Source organism: Conger conger, chromosome 7, assembly GCF_963514075.1.
Source record: "Conger conger chromosome 7, fConCon1.1, whole genome shotgun sequence".
Taxonomy (NCBI): Eukaryota; Metazoa; Chordata; class Actinopteri; order Anguilliformes; family Congridae; genus Conger; species Conger conger.
Genome location: NC_083766.1, coordinates 12,263,277 through 12,290,119, shown reverse-complemented (window position 1 = coordinate 12,290,119; position 26,843 = coordinate 12,263,277). Strand labels below are relative to the sequence as shown.

General features: G+C 40.2%; 1 protein-coding gene across 2 annotated transcripts in view; it reads left to right on the top strand.

Moving 5' to 3' along the window:
- The window catches only part of tenm1 (teneurin transmembrane protein 1), a 198,295-nt gene that overhangs the window by 90,327 nt on the left and 81,125 nt on the right, over positions 1 to 26,843 (top strand). Inside the window, exons 4-7 of one of the 2 annotated variants that reach the window (XM_061247745.1) lie at positions 1,927 to 2,165; positions 16,504 to 16,641; positions 22,657 to 22,865; positions 25,518 to 25,728. In XM_061247745.1, the coding sequence (XP_061103729.1) occupies positions 1,927 to 2,165; positions 16,504 to 16,641; positions 22,657 to 22,865; positions 25,518 to 25,728 (797 nt within the window). Of the gene's footprint in view, positions 1 to 1,926; positions 2,166 to 16,503; positions 16,660 to 22,656; positions 22,866 to 25,517; positions 25,729 to 26,843 lie in introns of both variants that reach the window. The other variant, XM_061247744.1, reaches the window with a different exon arrangement.

Below are 26,843 nucleotides of genomic sequence, written 5' to 3'. Positions count from 1 at the left end.
TAATTACTTTATTAATTACTTTGCTCAGCAATTGTCCACTGCACGATGAGATGATGATGTAGACCTTAGCCTGAGGAACTGTCTTTCAAAATAATTGGAAAGATCCCAAAAAGATTAGTCATTATAATTATTTGATTTCTAATCAAGGATTGCTAACTTTTCATAAATGTGTTTAGCTTAGCTTCTCGGTATTTCGTTAGTTAGCTGCTACATTAGTTAATGCCAATTTATGTAACCTTATTGTAAAGTGTTACCAGATGTTGATTGATTTAAGATGTTGGTTGAGCAGAGGCTTATGTTAGCAAAAATCATCACAGTTAATCCAACAAAGGTAGCCCAACACAACAGTAAACACACAAAAACTCTAGACCTAATAAGCTAAAAGCTACAGAAATGTGAGAAATGGGAGCCTTTTTTATATAGTCTGAATAATTTCAGCAAAGTGGACTTTGCATTTGAAGGCACAAAGAGCCCCTGGTGTTATGGCGGTGACCCAGAAACAGTGCAAATCTATAGTTTTGTCACATCAGCATATTTGCAATATTAAAAACCACAAGTATATTCTTTTTAATTTCTTGAAATTACACAGAGACAGCAATTGATTGGATGCTATTGACTTTTTTTACCCTTCATAATAATATTCAGCGGTGTCAGCATAACAACGGTGTCTGTCTATAATCAGATAACAGTGCTATCAGTTTTCATTCATTGGATTCATTAGAATTGGCCAAACATACTGCACCTCGAAGTACTGCGTACGTTTATTCTTATCAATTTAGCAGACTGGACAGACATTTTTCTGGCACAAAGTGTATTTGGTTGTTTTTCAGAATATGCAAACACAGCATAGTGCTGCTAATTGTTCTTGTAAAATATAAATCACACAACACCATTTTGGTAATTGTACATTGTTGCTTCCTTAAAATGCAAATGACATGACATAGTCGTCTTAATTGGATGTTGTTCCCATAAAACAAGAAACTAGGCAACACAATGTTAATTGTATGTTGTTGTTTTCATAAAGTACAAACAATGCAACCTAGGGTTGGATTTGTCAATAGTATGCCAGGTTTGTTTTTAATTGCCTTTTGTGTTATCTAAAACGGTTTTCATGTTTTGTCCTATATCTTCTTTGATGATTTTGAAATTTGTTTAAGATGAAGATTGTTGGCTTTGTTACAGTATTTCCAGTACACATTGCACGTCATTATTCTTACAATAAAATTAAATCGCACCACACCAGAGATAAACAAAATAATGAAACAATATGCTGTATTTCATTCAGCAGAATAAGAAACATATCCAATAGGTTTATTTCAAGGTGACTTCACAGCAGGTTTTGTAATAGCATCATGGAAGATCTTTCATCCAATGCATTCTGAAAGAGAGCTTTTCTAAGCTTCCTTTCAAGCTGTCTTCAGGTTTTGTATTGATGCAAGGGCAATATGTGCATACTCCCAAGTGAGGCTTGAGATGCAACAACTGTGATTCACAGCTGTTTAGTCCCCTCTCACTTTAAAGGTGACAATTAAATGGCTTGCTATAGGCTTTTTAAAACATGACCTTATGTCTTCATCCTGAAATTAAGCACATTATAGACAATGGTGTTAAAATAATTGAATTATGGAGTCTAACTACTGTACCATGTACTTTTTTCCACACTAATCTGCCTTCTGTTGCTTTTAAATAAAGATTTCAAGGTCAGGTCTCAAGGTCAGGGATCAATACAAACTGTGCGTTGAGCGGCTTCTAAATTTTGATGAATGGCTCTTGTACGCGTGTGTGGGTGCGTGCATTTGTGTGTGTGTGTGTGTATGCGTACATATGTGTGTGTGCCTCTGTGTGTGTGCACGCAAGTCTGCGTGTCTGTGTGTGTGATCCTCACCCACTGAGACTTGAGACTTCCCCTCTGCTGGTAATTTGCAGGCATTTCCTGTTCAAGCACGGCTCCGGCTCCTCGGCCCTCTTCAGCGCGGCCAGCCAGAACTACCCGCTCACCTCCAACACCGTGTACTCGCCCCCGCCGCGACCCCTGCCCAGGAGCACCTTCTCCAGGCCCGCCTTCAGCTTCAGCAAGCCCTACAAGTGCTGCAACTGGAAATGCACTGCCCTCAGTGCCACCGCCATTACAGTCACCCTCGCCCTCCTGCTCACCTACGTCATCGGTAAGCTCTGACCCATACCCACACACACACACACACACACACACACACACACACACACACAATCCGTTCAGCCCACAGAGTGTAGAGAAATATTGATCTACTACCCACTGACTATCCATGGGCTTGTGAATAGCGTTTTGAAGCCCGGGAAGTCAAGTTGACCGGCACCGCCATTTTGTACAGTTTGCAGCTAGAGACTGGGCAGTAGGGAAGCTGATGGGGCTCCTCCGCTAAGCATATTAGAGAGAATTATGTAATCTGTCCCTCATTCGTCCACAAGGTATTGCCATATTGTCCTAATAACACAATTACTTAAAGAAAATTGGCACATGGGGAGGCATTGGATGAGGAAAAAAACACAGATTGCTACTACATTTTGTTGTGGGAAGAAATGATTGACTTCGCATTTTAACTGCAGTTGTACCATTAAAAATGTGTCTGCATGATCTATATTAGAGCCAACCGCAGTGGTGCTAGTGAGCACCATCTCTCAGCATGACCAGGAAATTAGCTTCAAAAAAGAAGCCTGGTTTTGGGCGCTTGATTCAGCTTTACCCTCTGCCCCTCCCCGGCACCCCCTCCCTCTACAGTTACAACGTTAATCCTTGTTTTTCCGGCCACTTCCCAAGGTCACACTCTAATTGACCGTCTGCAATCCAAAGCGGGGAAGTGAAAGCCATTAGCATTCAAAGCTAATTAATTACCAAGTCTGCAGTGCACTATAAGTGCTTGGAATGGCACGAGTAGAATCAGAGGTTAATTGATGCGTTGGAAATCATTGTGCAGGTGGGTATGTGGTTTGATGGAATCTTTTCAGGGTGGACTGTTGCAATTAGCTTACATTTTGTCAGACTTTCTGGCAGCCCTGGTGAAAAGTATAAATAGAGAAATACTCAACCAGCGATGTGTTCATGGTTGATTTATTCAAGGGAAAATTGCAATGAAAAGGTACAAATATTGTGAGAATCTCTGATTTAACTCTCAGGCTAGTATTGTTCACAGTACATACTCTCCCTATTGATTGAAATAAAAAACTGAAGTAGGTTGAAACAGCTTTGAATAAAAAGTGACCAATGTTCATTAGCATGACTGACAGCTTAAAGCCCACTGTGAACAATTAAACCAAAAAATACAAATACTCGAACATTTCTTATTTCTTTTTTATTGTAGTAAGTAAGGGTTTGATCCTAATAAGGTGAGATAAGCTTCTTAGTGTTTCATCATTAAATGTGTTCGAGTCTATTTCTATTCTCAATGTCACTTGGGTCACAGCAACTCAAAGGTGTTTATGAATACATTTGAACAGTCTGCTCTCTGTGGTTCCATTTATTTATATGCCCTAAATATAATACTGATGTTTGTGAAATATTTGTGAAATATTTTTTTTTAGAATACAGAAAACAAATCTCACGAAAGTGAAAATTTGTTTAAAATGACAATTTCCAAATACGAGTTTTAGCAATTAACACCCTTGTATAATGTTTTCCACACTGAATACCAAGCAGAAGTGGCATCAAAAGCTGCGGTGGCAGATGCAGCAGACTTGCGGTTGCAGTTTGCTGCAGTTGCACACCGGGGACCGGGGTTTGATTCTCGGTCCTGCCAAAAGCCAAGTTTGGCCGGCTCACGTGGAGCAGCATAATTGGCTCGCTGCTCCAGGGGGAGGGACTTGGTTAGTAGATCGCTGCACAATAAAGCACCTCGGCACTGCAACGGGCAGACGAGACTATGAGACGAGACGGCTTGAAGAAGGTGTGTCGTTCTCCTTCGGGCCGCCGAGGGACGGGGTATGGGCGGTGTATCTAATACTAGCTCTAATTGAATCAGACAGGGTACAATTGGCTACCAAATTGGGAGAAAAAGGGAAAAAATCTGAGAAAAAAAAAGTGGCATCAACTCCTCACGTATCCAACATGTAAAATATATTGTTAATATATTGTTGTTCATTATTATCAAAGATATCAATTATTCTTAAACAGCATCTTAAATAATTATTAAATTGCCAAATTCACTGATAGGCAACCTGTTATATCTACATAGCGATTAAGACTTTCAATTGATGATTTCATATGAATGTCACAGATATGCATTCAAACCTAAAAAAAAAAACAGCAAACATGATCCTTATGATGTTCCGTAGCCACACTGGCCCCTGACCCCATAAATGTATTACAATTACAAATTTTCATGAATGTTTTCTCAGTTAGTTTGATTCTCTAGGAGAGAATACATAAGAATAAGGAATATACAGGTTTGCTCTATGATCATGCTTCGTTACTATTGACTATGAATACAGTCTTTGCAAAAGAGTGGGGGGGTTACCCAGTGTCTTGGCTAAATTCCCAACCTGGCTCTCTCAACCTGACACTTAATCATCCCCTGATTTAGTTGGCAAAAATAGTGCTCTCTCCCTCTCCACCTCAGCTCATGTGTGGGGAGCATTCTGGCGCAAAAGGGCTGCCGTTGCATCACCCAGATGGGTGCTACACATTGGTGATGGTTGAGTCGCCAGCCATATAAATGCAAGGAATTATTATTATTCATTTTATGGAAAACATACACTCATGCACAATTATGCATTTTTTAGACATAGTTTTTAGAATTATTGGTCTCCTGCTGCTGTAGCCTATCCACTTAGAGGTTTGACGCATTGTGTGTTCAGAGATGCTCTTCTGCATACCACCGTTGTAATGTGTGGTTATTTTCCTTACTGTCACCTTCATGCTACAGCCTCATACCAGACTAATAGGACAACTGATGCAACATGTTCAAAGTTTGTGCTGCAGTTCAATAATGTTCAATAATGTCCATTTGTTTCTCGCTTGCATTATTATGATGATGATGGTTATTATTAAATGTGCCCATTATTTTTCTCCTTTGTCGATGTATGTTACCAGTAGGCCAACAGTACATGTCGCTACTGACCATGGTTTCTTGGAGAGCATTCATCAAGTGATGAACATTGTATTATTACTATACTGTAGATATAAAATAGAGAGTTAGTTACCTGCCCGTAGCCTAATGCAACTGACATATTTCATTATTATGAGACTGAACAGTTGCCTATTAGCATAAATCATAGCCTACATGTCACACTGTAACGTTCCCTTATTAAGTCAATTTAGTTTATTTTTTGAAGTTGGTGAATGGGGAAGAGGGGGCTCTCATCATGCCCTGCACCCATATATATGACAGACTAGCTCCGCCCATGATTGTGAGCGAAGATTAAAGTACATATATTCACGAAACATGCCAAATAAATGATACAGGTGGAAGATATATTACCCACAACCCTCTGCATCACAACAATAGCCAGTGGAGGTGTCAGTCATGCCAAATCATGGCAACTGGGTAACCGCACTGCCTGGCTGGGGTTTATGAGATGCGGGGGTTCCCCTGTGACTTCTGGGGCGATCTGGTGCATGTATTTACAGCGCCTATCAAAGAAGGAGAAAGATGGAGAGAGCAGCACCAACAAAAGTGAGCTGTGTACTGACACGTCTGCCGTAGTTTTACAGTCCATCCACACTGTCAATTATGCTAATCCCAGGTCATTTCCAGCTGGGACATTCTGCTTTCTCACATGCTTATGTTCATGTCGTTTGTATGCATAATGAATATGGCATGCATGCATACAGTTCACTCGTACCACGAAGGAGGATACAAACAGACAACGGAGGTCTTCAGCGCATACAGCAAGGCGCACGAGCCCCCCTTGGGTGGTGTGCATGAATTAATGCTGAGCAAATTGTGAAATGCGAGTGCTTATGGCTTAGTACTTACTGACTCAAATTGAGCTGATCCTTCACCACCCTCAAATTACTTTGCTTAAGCCTGCATGGTGTCCAGCCACCTATTTTAAAGGCAGGGTAGGGAAAGTGCTCTCCCCACACTAAGCGATTGGGATTACATGGATATATTTTATATTCACATAACAAGGAGTTATTAACTAGGAAATGGTTTTAGCTGTAATTTTTTGCTGAGCAGCAGATTAAACACCTCGGTGACACTTTACAATAAGGTTACATGAACTGGGATTACCGAATGTACGTAGTCGCTAACTAACTAACTACTAAGAAGTTAATCTTTGTTTATGTATGTTTTCATCAGTTATTTATTGATAATGATATATAACTTTTATTAATAAGTTATCATTCATTCATGCTAACAACAACATGAATGTTAATTTGTACTGAAATAAAAAAATACTCAATGTATTTGTTAATGATTATATATCATGAAGTTCATCCTATGGTTTGCTATAAATAAATATCCATGTAACTTCATTCTTAATTAGTGTATTTGTACATCAATTAATTAATGTTAACACCTTAAGTATTGCCCCTTTTCTTGACACAAGCTTGAAAATAGCATACCCAAAATAAAATGGTTACTATTCTGGAACCCTTTTGACTACAGGCATAATCCTGGTCTCGTATGAAAGGTAACCCTTTGGGGTTTGTTTTCCATGACTCAGAACTCCAGTTAGCACATTTTTAGAATGAGAAACTGCTATGCATTTGTTCGCCTGGCATTACCTTATTTTGTGTAGTATTTCCAAAAATGCAGAGAATGTGAGGTCCCCCCATGCTTGTTTTACCACCCAAATGTTACAAAATAAGGAGCTGTTGTCGCTAAAGCAATGGCCTCTTTTTTTTTTAAAGATATTTTTTAGGCCTTTTTCAGCTTTATTGGACAGTATATAGTATAGAGAGACAGGAAGAATGGGAGCGAGAGAGAGGGGAAGACATGCGACAAATGTCGGACGGTCGGATTCGAACCACCGACGTCGCGGCTCGCAATGAGCATGTGGTCAGTGCTCTACAGGCTGCGCCACCAAGACACCCCAGCAATGGCCTCTTAACATAGATTATACAGATAGAACTGTGAGTTTTAACGCTTTCCAACAGTTTACCCTGTTACCATAGTGATTGAAAATTGCACCCTGAAAAAAGGAATGAATGCAACCACACCAGCTCAGCCAGGGGTTAAGATGCCAATTCATGTACCCTTATGGTAAAATGTGACCAACACCTCAGATTATGTGTTATACATGGTACAATGAAGATAGAGGTCATGCATAACAATGCTATAGTGGAAGACATGAATAAGCTAAATCAAGATATCTCAAAACTGTATTAGCTACTGATAGAACCCTGTAATTATGAACTCTCGGCAGGACCTATTTGTAATGGCACAAATGGTAGAAGTGAAATGGTTGAAGTCAACACATCTGGTCTTGCGGCTCTATTTTTACTCAGCTACTCGATGAAAGCAAAACTATGAAATAATCATTTCCCCCAAGATGTTTATAAGTGCAATAACTCATACACAATATCTCCAAGGTTTCTTTATTACAGGTATCGAGCAGTGGAAAAGCTAATGAAATCCAAATGCTCTTCTCCAAGGTATATCGATGAGGTCCAACCTGAAAGAAGAGGCATATTCTCAGGAGAAAATTAAATGTCTTGATTTTTTTTTTCTCCCTGAGTTCATTAGGCCACTGGAAAGGAGATCTGTCAGCTGTGGTATTGGTTTAATAGACTGAAAAGTGTTACAATCAATAAGACTGAGTAATGTCAAAGGGCCCAAGTCAGATTCTCTGTGCTGAGGAGAAGCTGGATAGCCGAGGAATTTCTGATTCCAGGCAACTTGCCTTGAAGGTAGAAGACCTTTCATGCTTCATTGTAATCTTATCGATTGATCCATTTTCCCTTTGCTTTCAAATCGTTATTCTGGTCTGTGCCACTTTAGACCTCACGTTGCCCTTTTCTAAAGAGTCCAGAAGCTAGGGCTCAGAGGCAAACTATGAGCTGTTCCTCCCAGCACAGAAGACTCTGGAGATATACTGTTACTGAATATTACTCCGAGCACTATAGCTAAGGTCAGAGAGTCAGAACATTCAGGGAGTAAATCTCACAGATACCGTATTCTTGCTTCAAGTCAGCATAATGCTCCTGCGAGACACAGCTTTTACTTTTTATTTTTTTAGCTGTCTGTAATTGTGCATTCATCTTCTGAATAATAATATAATCATCATCATCATCATCATCATCATCATCCTCATTATTCAACATCATCATCATCATTAGGGCTGTAAAGTTCATTTTAAAAGCCACAAGAACAGTGATTGAAACCTTCCAAACAGGATATTCTTGATGACTTGCTTTCAAACACACATTTTTCAGTAAATACAGTATCAGAGTGCGCTAATGTTGGATAGTCTACATGATTATTTCTCCCCTTGAAAGGGGATTTGGGTAAATAGAAATATTTATCTGAAAATTCATGAATGCCGAGTTTAACAATTGTAATTTCCTGCCACATATAGAGTATAGCCGATACTGTAATGTATGGGAAGATGAACAAGTTCTGGATGATTTCTAGAAATGCAAACCATCACCTTTGTACAACAAATCAGTATATATAATTTGTATAATATTTAATATTCAATATTGTGCATAGACAGTAATAAATACCAAAAAAGACACTGGGCACAAAGCTCAGTTTAGAGAACACATTTTTTATTTTTATTTTTTTAATTGAACTACATTAAGTACAAATGATTCGCTGAATGAATATGTTGAATTGTGGGGATTTTCTGAGGATTCAAAAATAAATATACAACAGCACAGTGAAGCACATCTCCATTTTGCCACAATTCACAAACCAGCATTCCTGCTGTGTTCATAGAGTAGCACACTCTTGGTGAGAAAGACCCATATCTGGGGACTAATTTATATGGAAGCTCAAAGTAATCACATAAATGTTCAGAGTTACAGAGCTGTTTTCCTGTTGAACATTTTACAGGGTATTTACATTAATGTTGCCTTTAAATGGGATCTCATGAGAACATTCGTTATTTTATTCTAAGTCGGTTTTCCAAAAGTACAACCAAATTGTTCAGTGGCCTGTTATTCTTAACCTCTGATTTAAACTGTTCTGGCTATTTATTTTATAACAGACGCTATTGACTTTCTGACATTGTATTCTTTTAGTCAAACTTTGATAGTGTTTGGATTTCTCTTAGCAGTGGAATGTGAGACACAGTTCCGTTTGATCATCTCTTTGCATCGGTGATAAAGAGATTATTTTTAAAGCTTAATTGTACATGCTTCTTCTCAGTTCATATCATATTCTGTTGAGCAGTCAGTTTTTAGTCTGCGGTTCATATTTCTAAGATTCTACTGTACTCATTATGCATGTTTTTATGCATTATGTTTTACAAATCACATTTTGCTGTATAAGCACACTGAACATGGAAAGTTAATTCAAAATATCATACTTTTACATATTGGAATTCATATTTTACCTTATAAGGGGTGTGTCCTCTCAAATGCACTGGTACTGAGGTAAGCCTCAATCCTCATGCACAGCAAAGCTGTTCTGTATACTCAGGGTATACTCCCTATCACAATGGATAGTTCTAAGAGCATAAAATACTGATGACTCCATTTTAAGGTAGCCTCGGCTCACTGAAATGAAAGGGCAATTTACCTCAATCTTCTGATAAACTCCCCCCATGGCTGCAGTGATAAAGACAATTTGGGCATGGAAACATCTACACCCTTTTCTGTAGCACCTGTAATGTCTACACCTTTTTCTACATCCTTTTACTGTAGCACCCCTAATTAATTTCCCTACAGGATGTGCATTATTGAAAATACTTCCAGGTTTCCAATAAGGAACAAGACTCAGGCATGTTTAAAATTCCTTTCACAAGGAGCTTGGCTGAGAGTCTGGGCTTTCTGGAAAAGATGTAAACGCAGTACGGAAGAGGACTGCCTCGGCAGCACTCAGAAAGCAGCACTCTCGATCGGCAAACAATGTCACGCAGAGCAATGGCTCTTTGTTAAGTCTACAAGCCCCTGTGTTAGATCTCCCGGACGCATTTAAAGAGCCAGAAACCAGACTCCGTCGGGATTATACACATCTGGTCTCCTGCTGAGTATCCAATCCGACAATTCGCATTATTACCTTCCCAATGTTGCAATTTACACATATCTCCACAGGGTACCGGTAAAGAGTAATGCTTCCCAATCCCCTCAGTAATCTCACAGTTAGACTGATGTGAAACGTCTTGATTTGTAGCTACAAAGACGTGGAGACTATGGGCAGACTGGAGGGGGTGTAAATTGGATTCATCGGTATAAATGTGGCCTCCTTTCTCTGGGAGAGACTCATACTACTCAGACAATATACCCAATGACTGTTTTACTGCATTGCCCAATAAAGGTCAACAGCCATTGAGAAAAAATGCTTTTGCATCGTAAAAACTCGAGACATTTAGCTCGCTGCTTGGCCTCCGCGGCCAGCTAACTGGGGTTAGCTGCACCATAAACATGCTCTAAAAAACCCCATAAAGCTGCAATAGCAATTAGATATGTGGTCTTCAAATGCACAGACCAAACTGAAAATGAAATCCCGCCTTCTAATTAGATTAATGACCTCATTTGCTGGGCCATCAGCCGTGTTTCCTATGAACAAAGCAGCAACCGAATGCCTGTGGTATTCACATGTTTCTGTGTTTCAGTGACAAGGCTGTATACTGCACGCGGGTGTGTGCGCTTCCTTTTATTGTGATAACTTTCCAAGGGCTACTAACTCCAAGGTTCCTAATGCATCTCACCCCCTCTTCTGTTCCTCAGGCAGATACTATAATTATGTCTCTGCTATAGTGTAGTGTATAAAGAGGATGCAAATCAGTTTGAACTACTTTGAGCTTAATTAGGCTCTCTCATCAGCCACTGATCGAACAGTTACATTCCCAAGCAAGCATTGTACAAGACCTAAGTCCAGCCTGCGTTTAATGCTGGAGATTCCCAGACAGAGGAGTAAAGGCACTTTTGATGTTGTCAGAGGTCAATTGCATTGATTTGCGTATCTAAATGCTACACATGAGAGTAGCTGTTCGCTATACAGATCACCATTTGAAGAGCAGCTACTGCTAATCACCAGCAAGCTTTCCTTGCGGGCTTCCTGTAAGGCTGATAGCTTGTTAATGCTGCGGTAGTAAGCTGGACATTTATTAGGTCATTTGCTGCCTACTCTGACAGTGGCTGTGTCTGCACACATGTAGAACAAGGCATCATATGCATCTGTCTTTCAGCTTCTCAAATTGATGCATACAATTCACGCAACGCATTTTAGTTTTGGCACTGTACACTCAAATTCCAAGTAGAAATTTGTGCGGGCAATAAGGCTAGAGAATGCAGTAACGTGCTTTCAATCTGTATAATTCATGTATTACAATGTAAATTATGAAGGGTGTGTTATAAATGAAGGCTGACCTTTCTTAGCCCTTCCAGTCACATCACAGTTTTGTATAAAGCCGGCAGATGTACTATAGTTTGCTATTCTGTATTATCACTACTTGCAACATAGAGCCCATGGCTGTTTTACGTATGTCGCTAACTGAGTTAGCCCAATTCCTTTGTTTACACTTTGGGATAAGCCCAGTATTTTCGGTCTCACAAAGCAAGTTTTCACTTTAGCCTTATATCACTGCAGGCAACCTACTACTGTTGTCGCTTGTTATAGTTTTTTCTTACTAATGGCTTCCTGGATGGATGAAGTCAAGATTGATCAACACTTGATTCTTCTCATGTGTAGTCATGGCCTTACTTGGTGCTGAGTGCACTATTTGATTCTTGCCATGTCAAAGTGGCTCTGCTAGGCTAGTGCAAGTGCAAATCAGCGGCTAAAAAGTAAACAGACAAATTTGTGGGCATCAACCACTTTCCCACTCGATATCCTGATTGACGTCTATATGATTGAGGAGGGGCCAGATTGGAATGCAGAAAGCATTTTTCAAATGTTTGCAGGCAACACCACATTTTATCTCAGAAATGTTTCAATAACTGTATGGATTAAAATGCTTCATTATAAAGTAAGCATAGAAAACACTTGCAGCTAAAAAATGTGATCTTGAGTATAATTACTCTTAAAGCTGTACAGACCTTTTTATTTTGATATTTACTATAATTAATAGCAAATCTCACAGGATGTTAATTTGTGTATGGAACAGCACACATGATATATTTAATGTACAAACTAATCATATTTGTAATTGTTTTCCTAAGTAATTTACAACCTTGAATCGATTATAATTTTATTTTGCCATTTTATCATTTAAACAGACATTTCTGTAAGCTTTTAATTTTATTCTCATTACCTTAGGTGATTGATTTCCCCTAATGAATGAGCAAACATTTAATTATTTTAAAGTTATTCTGACATATGTACACAAGAAGTGATTCTGTGTGGCTCACAGATAGCACATAGATATCCACTAATACCTGATTCAATTCAACAAGGTATGATGGAAGACTATGATGAATGTGTTCATTTGTTTAATCATGTGTCACAGTGTTGGACTGTATCAAAGACATTCACCCACACCAGCCCTTTTCAGTTGACTGGACACCAATGTTATAGCCTCTCACCTCAATTGTGATGTCCTGCAGCCAACCAGTGGTAGGATGTGACTGCTTTCATTCAGTAGGGGCTTCCTTAGAACATTCTTTAGATTATTTAATTTGGAATAGTCATTTTGTCATTGTTAAATCCAGTGTTGGTGAGTGGTTTTACTAGTTCAAAGACTTTCAGGTTAGGGACTACAGATGGAAATGAGCTCATTGGCTAACTCTCGAACATTGTTGTGGAAACTGAAAATGTTGATTCATGTGCACTGTCCATGGTAAATAAATAAGATACATAATTTTGCAGCAGTTTACTGGTAATTCACCCACACTCAAATGTGTGTAGCCCTTAAAAAGTGAATACGTTTTTTGTCATTTGTTAACTTGTCATTTGTTAACTACATGAACTACCAACTACATTTATTTTTCAAACTCTTTTGATAAAATACTGCCTCCTCCTTCTCTTTTCCTTTTCTATTTTCCAACGGTCTCTTTTCAAATGCCAATGGCCACACATTCTATTCACGTTTCTTTCGCAAAAAGAAGGCATTACATCATGTCTGGGGAACATTTTTAAATCGTTTAAAATTTTTGAGGAATTGTAGTTTCACAAGGGCGGCACAGATGGTGCAGTGGGTAGCACTGCCGCCTCACAGCAAGGAGGTCCTGGGTTTGAATCCCCGTCGGCCGGGGCCTCTCTGTGCGGAGTTTGCATGTTCTCCCCGTGTCTGCGCGGGTTTCCTCCGGGTACTCCGGTTTCCTCCCACAGTCCAAAGACATGCAGGTTAGGCTGATTGGAGTCTAAATTGCCCATAGGTATGAGTCTGTGAGTGAATGGTGTGTGTGCCCTGTGATGGACTGGCGACCTGTCCAGGGTGTATTCCTGCCTTTCGCCCGATGTATGCTGGGATAGGCTCCAGCCCCCCTGTGACTAAAATGTAAATGTAAATGTGACCCTGTTGAGGATAAGTGGGTTCAGATAATGGATGGATGGATGGTAGTTTCACAAGCTACCTTTCTCTTTAGTGTAGCTTGGTAGTTCAACTACTCTCAGTGTGAAGTCATTGGTAGTTTGTACAACTGTGATTTCATATTCTCTCCCTAAACAAATCAGTTTTGATGAGTTTGGCATATGTGGCCCACCGTGGCGTTAGCGACCCACTAACCAGGAATTGAATACTGGACTACGCCACTCCCGCTTATGCAGGGTGGGAGATCTTGGACAATGCTAAGATGAAAGGCCCTGCGAGAGGCCCATATAATGGATAGACAAGGCAGAGGCTGCAGTACAAGAATAAATAACAAAGCTTTATTCTGACCACAGTTTGGTTCAATAGCATAAGTAAAATTCCACTGTTAGTCCCACATACTATTGTTATAAGTTCCTTCAAGCAACAGCTTCCCTTCCTTTCTCTTTTTAACTAATTCTTTCATTACAAGATAATTGCATTAAATCACTTAAGCTAGATTGCACATTCCCAGTCAAATATCATGCTTATCATTATCCTTAAGCACTGGTCTTTGTCAGAATAATTCATCTGCACACAAGCATCGATGTTAAAGCACTCCAGACGGAGATAAGGAGGAGTTGAATACATGCTAACTAGGGCCTAATTGCCCATACTTGGGATTGAACTGACTAGTGCTATCATAGCACTCCACAGCAACACCCAGTGACCAGTCCAAAGGCAAGTTATACACACAAAGGTTAAAGTGCCTATATATAAAGTGCTTGGTGCAAATAACATAACATAACATAATGATGAGATCATGTCATTCAGACCAGCAATGCTAGCCTTTTTCTAAACTGTACCTAATGCTTAGTTTACCTAGATAGTATCGAGATTGTATCGAGCACTATATCAAGCCTGGTCTTGAAAAACCTCCACTACAGTACATGTCCTGGCAAGCTATTTCACACAGATAGTAGTCTATAGGTCCTAATATCTATGTGGATATATATCTATATGGATGTATTGCCAATTTCAATGTATGCCCTCTCGTTCTGCTAGCGAAACTCACTGAAGAATCTCCTGTAGTTCACTTTGTTAATCCCATTTAGGCATGTAAAATCCTCAACCAGATAGCCCCAAAGTAACTTTTATACTAAGAGATTAAGCATCTTAAATCTTTTCTTATAACATTTATCTTTTATACCAGGAATCAATCTGGTTGCTCTTCTTTGAACCTTTTCCAGCATCTCTATATCTTTCTTGTAGTACGGAACTCCACACAATACTTTATGTGTGGTCTGACAAATGTATTGTATAAGGCGAATATTACTTCCAAATATATACTGTATGAATTATGGCAAATGTCAGAGAAAGCCCTGCAGTGGTTAGCACTGGCCTAAAGGCTCTATAAAACACAAGGAATACTGTGCTGAGAGGTTACCTGAAGTACCAACAGCATTCCAACGATAAAAGGATAAAGTCTTAAATGGCGAAAGTGGCAACAGGGTTCTAAGTCCTACCCGTCACATATATACATATATTCATATTGGTATATGAATGGATGGGGGAGATTTCAGAAATAAATGCTGAAATCTTTGAAGAAGCCAATGAAGTAGAGGTCACTGGCTTATGTAGTACAGGCCCAGGGCAGTGGCTTATGGAGTCGAGGGCATTGGCACTGGCAAATGTTTTTTTTTTTTTTATGTATGTTTTTTATTCATGGATTAATTTCCTCTGCAGACACGCCAAGCATTAGGCATTCCATTATAATTAGTAATTATAAGGACAGACTGGGCTCACAGAGTTCCAGCTTCCATCTGACTGAGGTTCCGTCGACACAGTACGTGTATCTCACCCCAAACTTCTGCTATTTCCGAAACCCCAACCTGCCGTGTGACAGAGTACAATTTTTGGCGGGAACATTAGTCATGCTTGAGTAGATACTGCTACCAACACACAGCCCACGCAAAATCTGGGAAGATCACCTTTAATGGCCCACCGCTGTCATACCGTGCTCTAATAAACATGTAAGCAGCATGAGGTTTGTGGGATGGAATATTAGTGCGGACTCTTTTCTCAGGAGGTTGATGCAAATAGGGCTAGGTGTTAAAGAGGTACAACTGTTACATGAGCTCACAGATGCCTGGTGCCACAGCTACATATTTATTTGCTTGGTAGGTGCCCTCAACTCAATTTCTGAATTAATTAATTAATTTATTGTGTAATATGTAACACATGCCATGTTTGTTACATATCTATAAATAGATAGGTATGCATACAGTATATATGAATGTGTGTATTTTTATTTTAAAATCCTGCAAAAAGGTGACACGCATCAGGTGAAGGTTTGCTGACTTAGATTATGTAGGACCCAGATACAAATAATAAACAATGTGTCAGACAGGCAGTGTACAACCAATGACTGTAGCCACTTGCAGTCGATGGTGGGCATGGTATTTTCGGTCAATTTAGTTTAGCTACTTTTGGCAGTGCTGAAGAAGAGCAGATTGCTGGAAACGCATCTCTGCATACCGCTGCAAAGGTAGCTGTATTTACTGCTTGTGCATTCATTAGACATCTGTCACTGGGAAAGCAACCTTCACCTCCACTCTACCTCAACTCTGCCATTTTGAATACTACTATTTTGAAACTTTATTTCAACATATTTGTGAGATTTTAATTGAGAATGCAATGGCAGTTCTCCACCTGGGCACGAAACACGATGAACGTTCCAGACCCCTGTTTTGGATTCAAATACTATTCAGTGCAATTCAGCCAACTGAGAGGACCAGAAGGCGGGATTTTCACTTTTTGGGAGTATTTCATAGGTTCCGGTAGTCCAGACAAGCTCAGTAAAGCATAGGGAAGTTTGAATCTGAAACAATTGCTTATTGTGAACAAATGTTCCCTGCACAGTGTAGCAGTGTTCTCCAGTAAGGACGTGACCATGCGTCTCTTCTACAGCAGTTCACCTGTTTGGCCTGACGTGGCAACTTCAACCCACAGAGGGGCAGCTGTACGAAAACGGCCTCAGCAAACTGGATCGAGACATCGCCGTCTCTACCTTCTCTCCGCTCAATCCACCTGGTCCCAACAAGACCAGCAGAGGTGATAAAGGAGGTGAGTCCCAGCCCATAAGCGAGAACACATTTTATTTTCATAATAAAAGCCTAGGATCTCTGTCGCAGGTCATTAATATGTTTATAGGATGTTCACTGCCGCTTCATCACACAGAGCGGGTGGTAATAGAGTTCTGAGGTGTAGCATTATCCTGGCTCCGTGCAATTGCATTTTGGTTCAGATAAAGGTTTATGTGAAAGGAGGAATGAACAGGTCGGTCTGCAGTCTGCCTTACCAGAGGTAGGGCCCCAGATCATGCGATAAAGATCTGATTATTGGATTTTCATGCTCCTGAAAAAGTGCGCTCATGTAATCACCACAACATTAAAAAGAGTCATTCCAATAACACCGACGCAGCCTGGGGTTCAGAAATACCACGGACTCCAGATTCCATATCGAAAGCGGTTGATATAACTCAGTTTCATAGCGTATAATTCAATTTCTAAAATGCTAAGAACTCCAAAAATGTCCGCTGCAAAGAGAGCAGTGTCGAAGAGTAGATTAAAATGAAATCAGTTTAAAAAAAAAAAATTGGATTGCCATGCAGAAGTGCGTAATGAATCCTAATAAAAGCTCACTTTTCAGAAGAAATTTCGCACGTAACATCCTTCTCTGCTAAAGTGGTCTGACACCCCTCTTTTCAGCTACTGAGGGAGGAAATGAGAACAGCCTGGGTCATACGGAGGATTATCACAATTTATAATGCGGTATAAACCACACTAGGAACTCGCCGCACTGCAGTTGGAGCACTCTGTTTTGTATTGGCCAGAAACTCAAATTAATGGAGATAAGCACCACGGGCAGTTAATTAAAGCAGGAGAAGAGACTACCTTTTAATCTTCTCCTAAGGGACGGACTGAGGAAATGGTTAACCCTTTCAGAAAAAGATTCGCTGGCAAGTGGAGTTCAGACCTTTTTCCTAACCCCACCTCTGTCTGTCACAGTGGGCTCAGATACTGTGGTGAACATTTAGAAATACTTAAATGAGCTGGGTGAAAGATGTGTTTTTGCAGTCGGGCAAATGTCAACTGACAGAAAGAATACCGAGGCCCTGCCGAGGGCATTTAAATTAGCTTCCTACCTTTTAATGAGCTGCAGTGTGTATGTTCTGTAATAGGTTTCATGGTTAGCAACCTTAATACGTGTTCCCTGGGTCCTAACTACTGCTCAGAAAAGCTCCCATATATTTTCCCCACTTTCAGATAATGATGTATACCTTCAGCATATCTACCCTGCTGTACTCCAGCACATTGTATTTGAAATTAAAAGGATTTGAGCTGAAAGTACAGACTGTCACCTTTAATCTGAGGGTATTTACATTTATATCTGGTGATCAGTGTATGGATTACATCCCTTTTATGGAAAGTTGGCTTCTCAGCTGTTTCTGATTGGTCAATCGCTTCCTTAGTGCAGGTATAAGACAGCTTTCAATATCTAGTCTTGATTCTAGGCTTTTGATTGCCTTTGGAGTCTCTTATTGTCGTTTGTCAACATAAGGACCAGAGTTGTGCTAGTTAAGAAGCCATCTGAGAAATAAGGAAAAAAAACTGTCAGAGATGTAGGCCAAATAATAGGTTTACCAAAATAAACTGGAACATTATTAAGAAGAAAGAGAGCACTGGTGAACAAAGACCTCTACAGCTGATGACCGAATAATCCTTTCCATTATGAATTAAAAAACCCAAACACCTGTCCTACAGACCGGAAACACGGAGGCAGACATTGATGTCTCAGTGACTACTTTCCACAGAAGACTTCACAAACATATCTACAGAGTTTACACTGCAAGGTGCAAAACACTAGTTACTGTAGCTGCAAAAACAGGATGGCCAGGTTACAGATTGCTAAGAAGCACCTAAAAGAGGCTTTAGAGTACTGGAAGGTCCTGTGGACAGACGAGACCAAGATTGGCTTGTATTAGAGTGATGGCAAGTGCAAAGTGTAAGAGGAATGCTAAAAGGTGGTGAGGTCGCTAATGTTCAGAGAAACCCCACAGTCGCATACCGAGCACAAAATGAATTTCACATTCTATTCAAGGAACAGATAGATATTGTGCTTTGCTTCATTGCTGTTCTCTTATGTTATCAACTAAATTGGGCATCATAGTTTTGATTGAAAAAGAACAAAACAATTACCATAACACACAGTAACTGAACAGTATACAGCACATCGAATACAAAGAGTCATCTGAATACAAAGCCTACCCACGTCAGTACAAACAGAAATCATTATTTACAGTACAGTGGCACAACTTGATACGAAGCTATTGATAGCTGATCAAACATTGTTTGGTCTTCTAAAATATGGGAGCAGCCACCGAAGAATAGATTTTTACAGAAGGCATCGATATTCTGCTGTGTCTCTCATGTCCCGACAATTGACGTCTCTCTGGTTCATCACCACTATTGATCTACGCGTGCGGTGATACAGTCTCTAGGTCTCGTTGAGGTACAATACATCCTTGGTCATATTTTATGGTGACAACTGACAAGACCTATTCCAAAAAAAAATACTGTAACTGCAGTAGTAGAATTGTCACCTGTGACATGCTCATTATATTCGCTATATATAATTGTATTAGCCAGCTAAGAGGAATCTAAATGAGCTTGCGAGAAAAAAAATGAAATGACTTTCATACAGACTGACTTGTAGAAGGTCTAAATATAGTGCGAGTTGTAATTCTTTGTTCTGGAAATAACGATATTCCAAAGCGATAGATATATATATTTTCATTAACCCTGATTTTCTCTATAATGGCTGGAAATGTTATTGACACAGGGAAATGACGAGATGTTTAAAAAGAACGTACAGTAGATTAAAATAATTACAGTATAAACTTGACTTTAACAGCAAGAGTCCAAAACATTGACACCTTGGGATCCATGATGCCTTGTGTGTAATCAAAATAAAAATGAGTTCATTTTCAAACGAGCGCAACAATGATTGAGCCCCCATTAAAATTGATATTGTACGGTACTATATTATGCAGTGCTGGGTGGGAACTGTGCCAGGGACTGATTGAACACAAAATAATAGTTGAATTTGCCAGTGGCTGTTTTATTGCCCTTTCCAGCAAACAAAGATCCTGTAAACAAAACAAATAGGAAGTGTCCCAGGGGCAGAGCCTCCTCCTGCTGAGACTGCTGAATTCATAGCGCACAGAAGCAGTCTGTGCATAACAGAAGCTGGGCTTGTGAAGCAGAACCAAGCAGAACCTGGGCCCACGAACATCTGCAGCAAAACGGCACAGCAGGTGCGTTTATAGCAGCCATGAAAGAAGCAACACCTGGGCCATTTATTGTAACAGTCAGCTACAGGGTCGCCTTCAGCCCTGACAGAACGTTTATGGAAACGGAAATGGTGGCGCGTCGAATAACCTGTCGCAAAACGTGGGCCGATTGACTGACTTGGGTTCGGTTTGCTGCGATGATTAGCGATTCGGGCTACACCTCCGACACACGTGCCCCACGGGAGCAAACATACTTCAAAGCCTGTTGCTAAACGTTGCACGCTGTTGGGAGGAAACGTATCGCTCAACACGGAAACCGTAGCAAACTTTTCAAACGTTTTCCCATTGAACCTGCAGGTGTTCCTGCTTGTAGATGAGTTCGCTGCTGTCAAAGGTCTCAACCAATCAGCTACAGGCTGCTTGTCTGTAGACAGGACTGCCGCTCACCCAGAAAGCCTATCGGAGCCAACTAGGTGACAGGAACATCTCGCAGCGATAAAAAATTATAAGTAAATAAATGAACAGCCCTCTTCACTTCTGTTCCACTCATCCTTAATGACTCGCACTGATTCATTTGGAACACTGGCTGGAAAGAGATTAGGACCACTGATATTGATTGTTATTTCTTTTAATGGGGAAGCGGCATTCCTGGAAAAAATTATGATAGAAGTGCAGGTGACCATAAATAATAGATATCCTCTTTGTTGTTTTTCATTTATTTGAAATGGAATCTGGTGGACGCGTTGACTAATTGAAAATAAATAGGCCCTTTGATTGAATGGAATTACCGGCTTGTTTAATTGACCTTGAAATAGGAAGAACGCCGGAAATGTCATTCTCTATTTACACAGCAACTTTAGGGATTGAATTTTTTTAATTAAGGTGACCCGATGTTCTGTGATATTTGTATTAGTCCTAAGGCTAGTCCTTTAGTAAAATATTACATTCGGTAGTTGCATGAAAGCGATGGTGGATTAAGGAGCCGCAAGGTGATTTTATTTTCACTGTTTCACCTGAAGCTGGCTGCACAATAAAGCCATGTCACTTTCTGGTGTTCATTTGGTTCTGAAAAATAATACCACTAATTGAAAAGACAATTATGTTTTGTTGAAAATAGATTATACTGTAGGTCTAATTGTTTTATAGGGGTAACCTTGGGGCTATGCGACTTAATCAGCTTTTATGTCAGGGCTCTTTATTGACGTTTTAAATTTTGCTTTACCTCTCACTGACACGCTTTTAATGCACTGGTAGAATACCTTTGAGTGGAGGCTAAAAAAGCATGATGGGAAGCTTGTTCATTTGAAAAAGGAACACTTAATTTTCCCTACCTCTTACTATCTAATGCTTCTGCTGAAAATTACAGCAGTCAGCGTGAAGCCATTTTACAAACTTAAAACAATGTGACTGTTGTGGTTAATGTTGTCTAATTGATCTGATGCAGGGGTACATGAAAATGTAATTCTGTTCCCAAAGTGTGTGTAAAAAACATCTTAAGTTTACTATTTATTTTATTGGTTTCACTCTATGAAATGGAAAATGAATGGAAACAGAAAAGAGATTATGTTTCAAGCTAATTTTACACATTTAAAATGACATTTCAACATATAAATTCTACAACTACAGTATGTTTCAGTATTTAGTGTTATACCCGCACTAATTGCTTCATAGCTTTTTTATATTCAATGTTTTATATGCACTCATGTTGCATATTTCACGCAGTAAAATTGTGGATTGCTTATCATAAAACTCATCATGGTGCACCATCAGAAAAGGTTTTAACCTTAATCATCACGCAAAACTCATTTGAAAATGTATTCAGCAAATATACTAATACTGTAATACAGTAGATATTTCAGGAAAGTCTTTTGTACAGCTGTACAGTTCAGAGGTATGAAACAACGGCCTTTTCACTTGAACGCCTCACATCACTCTACAGTCGTGTAGAGAATGAGGTGTTACGTCCTTGAGTGCTGCAGTGTAGAATTGTATCCACGTTGAATAATTGTTTTTACCACAAAGATCGAATAAACGCGTGTAAAAATGTGCTGTTTATTTTCCAGGGTCAGATACACCAGGCATTAGCTCGCTCCTGGCCTGGCTGGAGCTCTGTATTAATGTTTAACCGCACTGACATGAATGTGACATATTCTATGATTCATTCCTGTGGATGTCTTGGGTGAAGCGGCCTCAGTCATTAGTGATAAGAAAGGTACAGCGGGCTGCGTCTGAACTTGATCTTAAAGATTGTGAATCACTACTAGAGAAAAGCCTTTGTTTCCAAGCTATGGGGGATCTTTCATTGTACTGTACGTCTCAAGTTCAGATAAGGGAGAATCATAGAATGATCAGGCAGGGGTGGAGGAAAAATGGTTTTAAAACAAGGTAACGATTGAATGCTCTAAACAATTAGAGGACAACTTTCTGATGTGAACCCACATCCCAAAATAGAATTATCTTTGATTTAGTCAAGAAGGATTGTGATTCCTACATGCCCCATCTCTTGTGTGATCAATATGCTATAATATTTGTATTTGATAAACCTGCTAAATACAGGCCATAGTTAGAATGTGCTTATTAGTTCAGAGGCTAGGCTGCAAACTGCTCTGAAGCAGACTTTCTCTAATTTAATGTATGTGCGTGTGTGTGTGTGCATGTATGCACGTGTGTGTGCGTATTTGTGTATGTGTATGTATGTGTGTGCATGTATGTGCGTGTGTGTGTGCCTGCGTGTGCGTGTGTGTGTGTGTGTTTGTGTGTGTGTGTAGATAAATCTGTGTTCCAGAGGGGGAGAGTGATTGACAGAGGAGAGGTAGATATTGGCATCCAGGTGACTCAGATCATTCCCCCTGGGCTTTTCTGGCGTTTCCACATCACCGTCCACCACCCGGAGTACGTCAAGTTCAACGTTTCCCTGGCACGAGACGCCCTGCTGGGCATCTATGGGAGGAGAAACATCCCGCCAACTCACACCCAGGTACATACCTTTCAAATACTTCTGCCGTTTTTGTACTTTTCACAGAACATTTGGTTGCTTTTCGATTACAATTACGTGGTTGCTAGTGGTACTTGTAGCATTTAATGTCTTGTGCTGGCATCTAGGTAACCTGCGCAACAACTTTGTGTAGCCTAACTATGATACTGAGCTTTTGATACTGTTGCAGTTCACATAAGGCTACTGTCACAATGTCAATACATCTGAGGTAGTTTGGCATGGTTTACTTGGCAAAACGTTAGCAAACTATTATGTCGACATATTGCCTGACCAATGAGTGATGAGTTTGTTTCAATGGCGATGAGCCGAAAAAAGGACTCAAAAATGTCCATTATTTCAAACAATGAAGAAGAATGAAAGGGAGAAGATGGAAGATGAACAAGGAACTAGTGTTGGTCCAACACTTATTTGAAATGCTTATTTTTATGAAGATCTTTACCATAATATTATCTGTACAATTACACCATAGCTTTGTCTTTGGTATAATTCATTAGCATTATATTAGCCACAGAAATTACTCAGTGGCTACAGTATTAATGTTACTCCTGAAAAGAAGTCTAATGTGATGCACGATTGTTGCGGCAAAACAAAGCCTTTCACATTTTTTGTTTCCCTAACACTTCATGAAAGGATCCAGCTGATGTACGCTGGTAAAATGTTGCAATATCACTGTGGATAAACTGCCTGCTTTCTGTCCCCATGAATTACACACAAGCCCAGATCCCATTACAAATTTTTCCTTCGCTGACTCACAGTCGATTGTAACTGGAGGGTTCAGCCGTCGTAAGAAAGGATTTGCCAAACTGCAATTGTCAAGAGAAAAACAAACACTTGCATTCATGGACACGTGTTGTTTGGATCCAGGCCACGGTTTACTACATTGTTAATTCTTTAAGTTTATTGTTGCTCATTCCCTCAGTAAACTTTTACTCCTTTGGTGATTGGTTAGGGGACAGACAATTCCATTTTGGCTTTGAGGAACATTTGCTTTAGAAAGGCATACGTTATTAAATGACTATATTGGAAGTAATTAGATTGTTACGAAGATGTTCTGCCCATAAAACCTCCCCTTATTTGCACAAAGCTCTTACACCACCTGTTGAACACGATGAGCGTTTTGTAATATAAACAACTTTAATCGTTCGGTAAATTGAGCGCTGTCTTAATTCAATTAAATGTTTCTCAGTAAAGGTTCATTATGCACAAATATTTCTATTTAGAGGTTCATGAATCCCTGTAGATGCTAAGCTGAATGAATTAGCGCTAATTGCAGGTTCCTGCTAACAGGGTCACGCCGTCGGTCTTCCCACCTTTACACTCGCAATGCACACTGGAAACACGGCAGGCCTCCTGATTTTTAGTCTCCAGTCCCCGCGCTAATACATTTGGCAGCGCGAGGAGGCTGTGAGACCGAGCCCCGCCCCGGTGCGCATTTGTGGACAGACATATGTTCCCCTTGACCAGGCCTGGTTCGAACGTGATTACTGCTGATGGAGTTCCCAGCCGGTCGGCGGGCTGAGCAGAGGGGTCAACGAGAGCTGCTCGCCCTCCCCCCGTCGATTCATCCTCCCCCGTCGATTCATCCGCTATAGGTCCCTTCAGACGTCCCCGCCAAACCGCCAGCCGCTACCTGATGAATTCTAATAGGAGGCTCGAGTCATTAATCTGCGTTGACCCCCCTGGGTGGTACGCTGAGTTCGTCCTGGTTCCAAGGAGATTTCACGTTTACAGTAGAGAAGGGGAGGGCGGAGGAAGAACGGGGAGGGCGGTAAGGGAGTGGGAAACGGTCATTTTCATTTCCTTCTGTGCTCGCCGATTGCTGAAGCGCAGGGACCATCGCCGGTTGTATCTGCAGGTTTTATTCTATTGCTTTGTTTTCTTTTGTTTCTTTTTTTTCCCTTCCCAAAGCAGTGCTGACAGCAACTCCCCCTGTGGCTTACTAAATTATAAGCAAAATTATCCATGGTCTGTAGACCGGGAGGAAGGAGGATACTGTGGTGTTTATCAGAGCGATTTTACTGCCCCCTCCACCCTCCCACCCTCCAGTGTTGAGAAATGTAGGAGTTGGCCTTTCCCTTAGAACTATTGCCGAAGAAGACTATCGGTCCAAGTCTGGGGTCAAGAACCCATTTAGTAGAAATCACAGGAGCTGCTGACGACTTTGCAGCTTTGGTGCACTGTTTTAGTTGCAGGTCGTGGGTTTACTTGCTGGACCTAAAACGGAGCTAAGATCTGAAAACTTTCAGCAAGCTAAAAACATGTCATGAAAATGCAATTACTGTAGGACAGATTTTTTAAATGACTAAACACTTGTTAACTTTCCATGAATTTTAAAACCATAGATGTTCACTGCAAAACGTAACTGTCTTAACAAGCTTTTTAGTCTTGGAATAAGACTTCAGAATCTGATATTTTTTTCAGAACATATTAGCTTATTATTTTAATAACTATCTTACCTCATTAGCAATATTTCCATCTTATTTACATTTTAAGTCTCAATATAAGACTTATACTTGTCATGTATTTGTTTTCGCTGTGTTCCTGTTCTTCCTCTTCAAGCAGGTTACCATCTGCAGACGAAAACACCTCTTCCTTCCCCCTTCTGTACCCACACTGTTTACTCTCTCTTCCCAGTTTGATTTTGTCAAGCTTCTGGATGGGAAACAGCTTATTAAGCAAGAGCTGAAGACTCCAGAAGATTCTAGTTTCGCACCCCGGAATCTCATCCTCAACACTCTGCAGGAGACTGGATTCATTGAGTATATGGACCCAGGGACATGGTACCTGGCCTTCTACAACGACGGGAAGAAAATGGAACAAGTCTTCGTCCTCAGCACCACCATCGGTAAATGGCACCTGTCACTGTACCATGCAAAATAAGTGTAAAAGGTGGAACGGCCCTGACGTGTGTTCGAGATATGAAACTATGTTTGCAGCCAACAGTTACTGTCGAACAACTTTAAATGAACATTACATTTAGTTTGTCACCGACCCATACTTAATACAAATGGATGTGACTTGGGTCTAACAATGATAGCTAGCAGATGAGCTGCTTATCTTGGATTTTTGTAAAAGGTAAAAAAATATTACATTGATTAAAATGCAGGTGTGTATGTGTGTGTGTGTGTGTGTGTTGGCGTGCATGTATGCGTGTGTGGGTGGAGGTGGCCTTAGAGAATGTATTGCTAAAGGGGAGTCTGACCGAAAAAGTTTGTACAGATCTATTAGCACAAACCGATGAAGGATAATTCTGTTGTGGGTGTCAAGCAGGTGTAAAATAAAGGCTGTCCACTTTAATTGACTGACCTTTGGTCATCCATCTCCAAGCATATGCTAAGAAAGAGGGGGATTTAGTCATGCACTTCCCATAATGCACTGCTCATCCTGTTCTGATAAGGCTTTCTCTATTTTTAACATATTGAGTTATATATGCCGCAGGGAGAGCCTTGAAACTAATGGATTTTTGATGCAGGGTTATGTTGGGATGGATTGGAATTTTACAGGCTAAATTTCTGTTTCAGTACTCCATTAAATGTGCTTGCAACGAAACACTAAACCACAAATCGTCTTAACAAATATCATATGTTATCATATGTACTTCTTGTCAGGATGGTGTGCACTTACGTATTTAGTACATATTCACAATTATTTTCAAAGAAATATTTGTATTCTTCTCAATGGAAACGATTAATTATTTCTCGAGCAGTTTTGAAATAGGAATCCTGTCTGTTTTTACCGCACTTCTCTCTGTGCATCATTTCTTAATAAAAATCGCCTCTTACTTTCCCACCAAGAGAGAATGGAGCCAGAGGCAAAGTCATAGCTGTAGATTTATAGTGAGAAAAGACATGCCTTTCTGAAACCATTTCTGAGCTGTTGAAAAACAGGTGCTATTTCCCATGAGTTGCACTGCGGCAGCATTAAGCCAATCTAAAGCCTATTACCGCCTGGAGGACAATC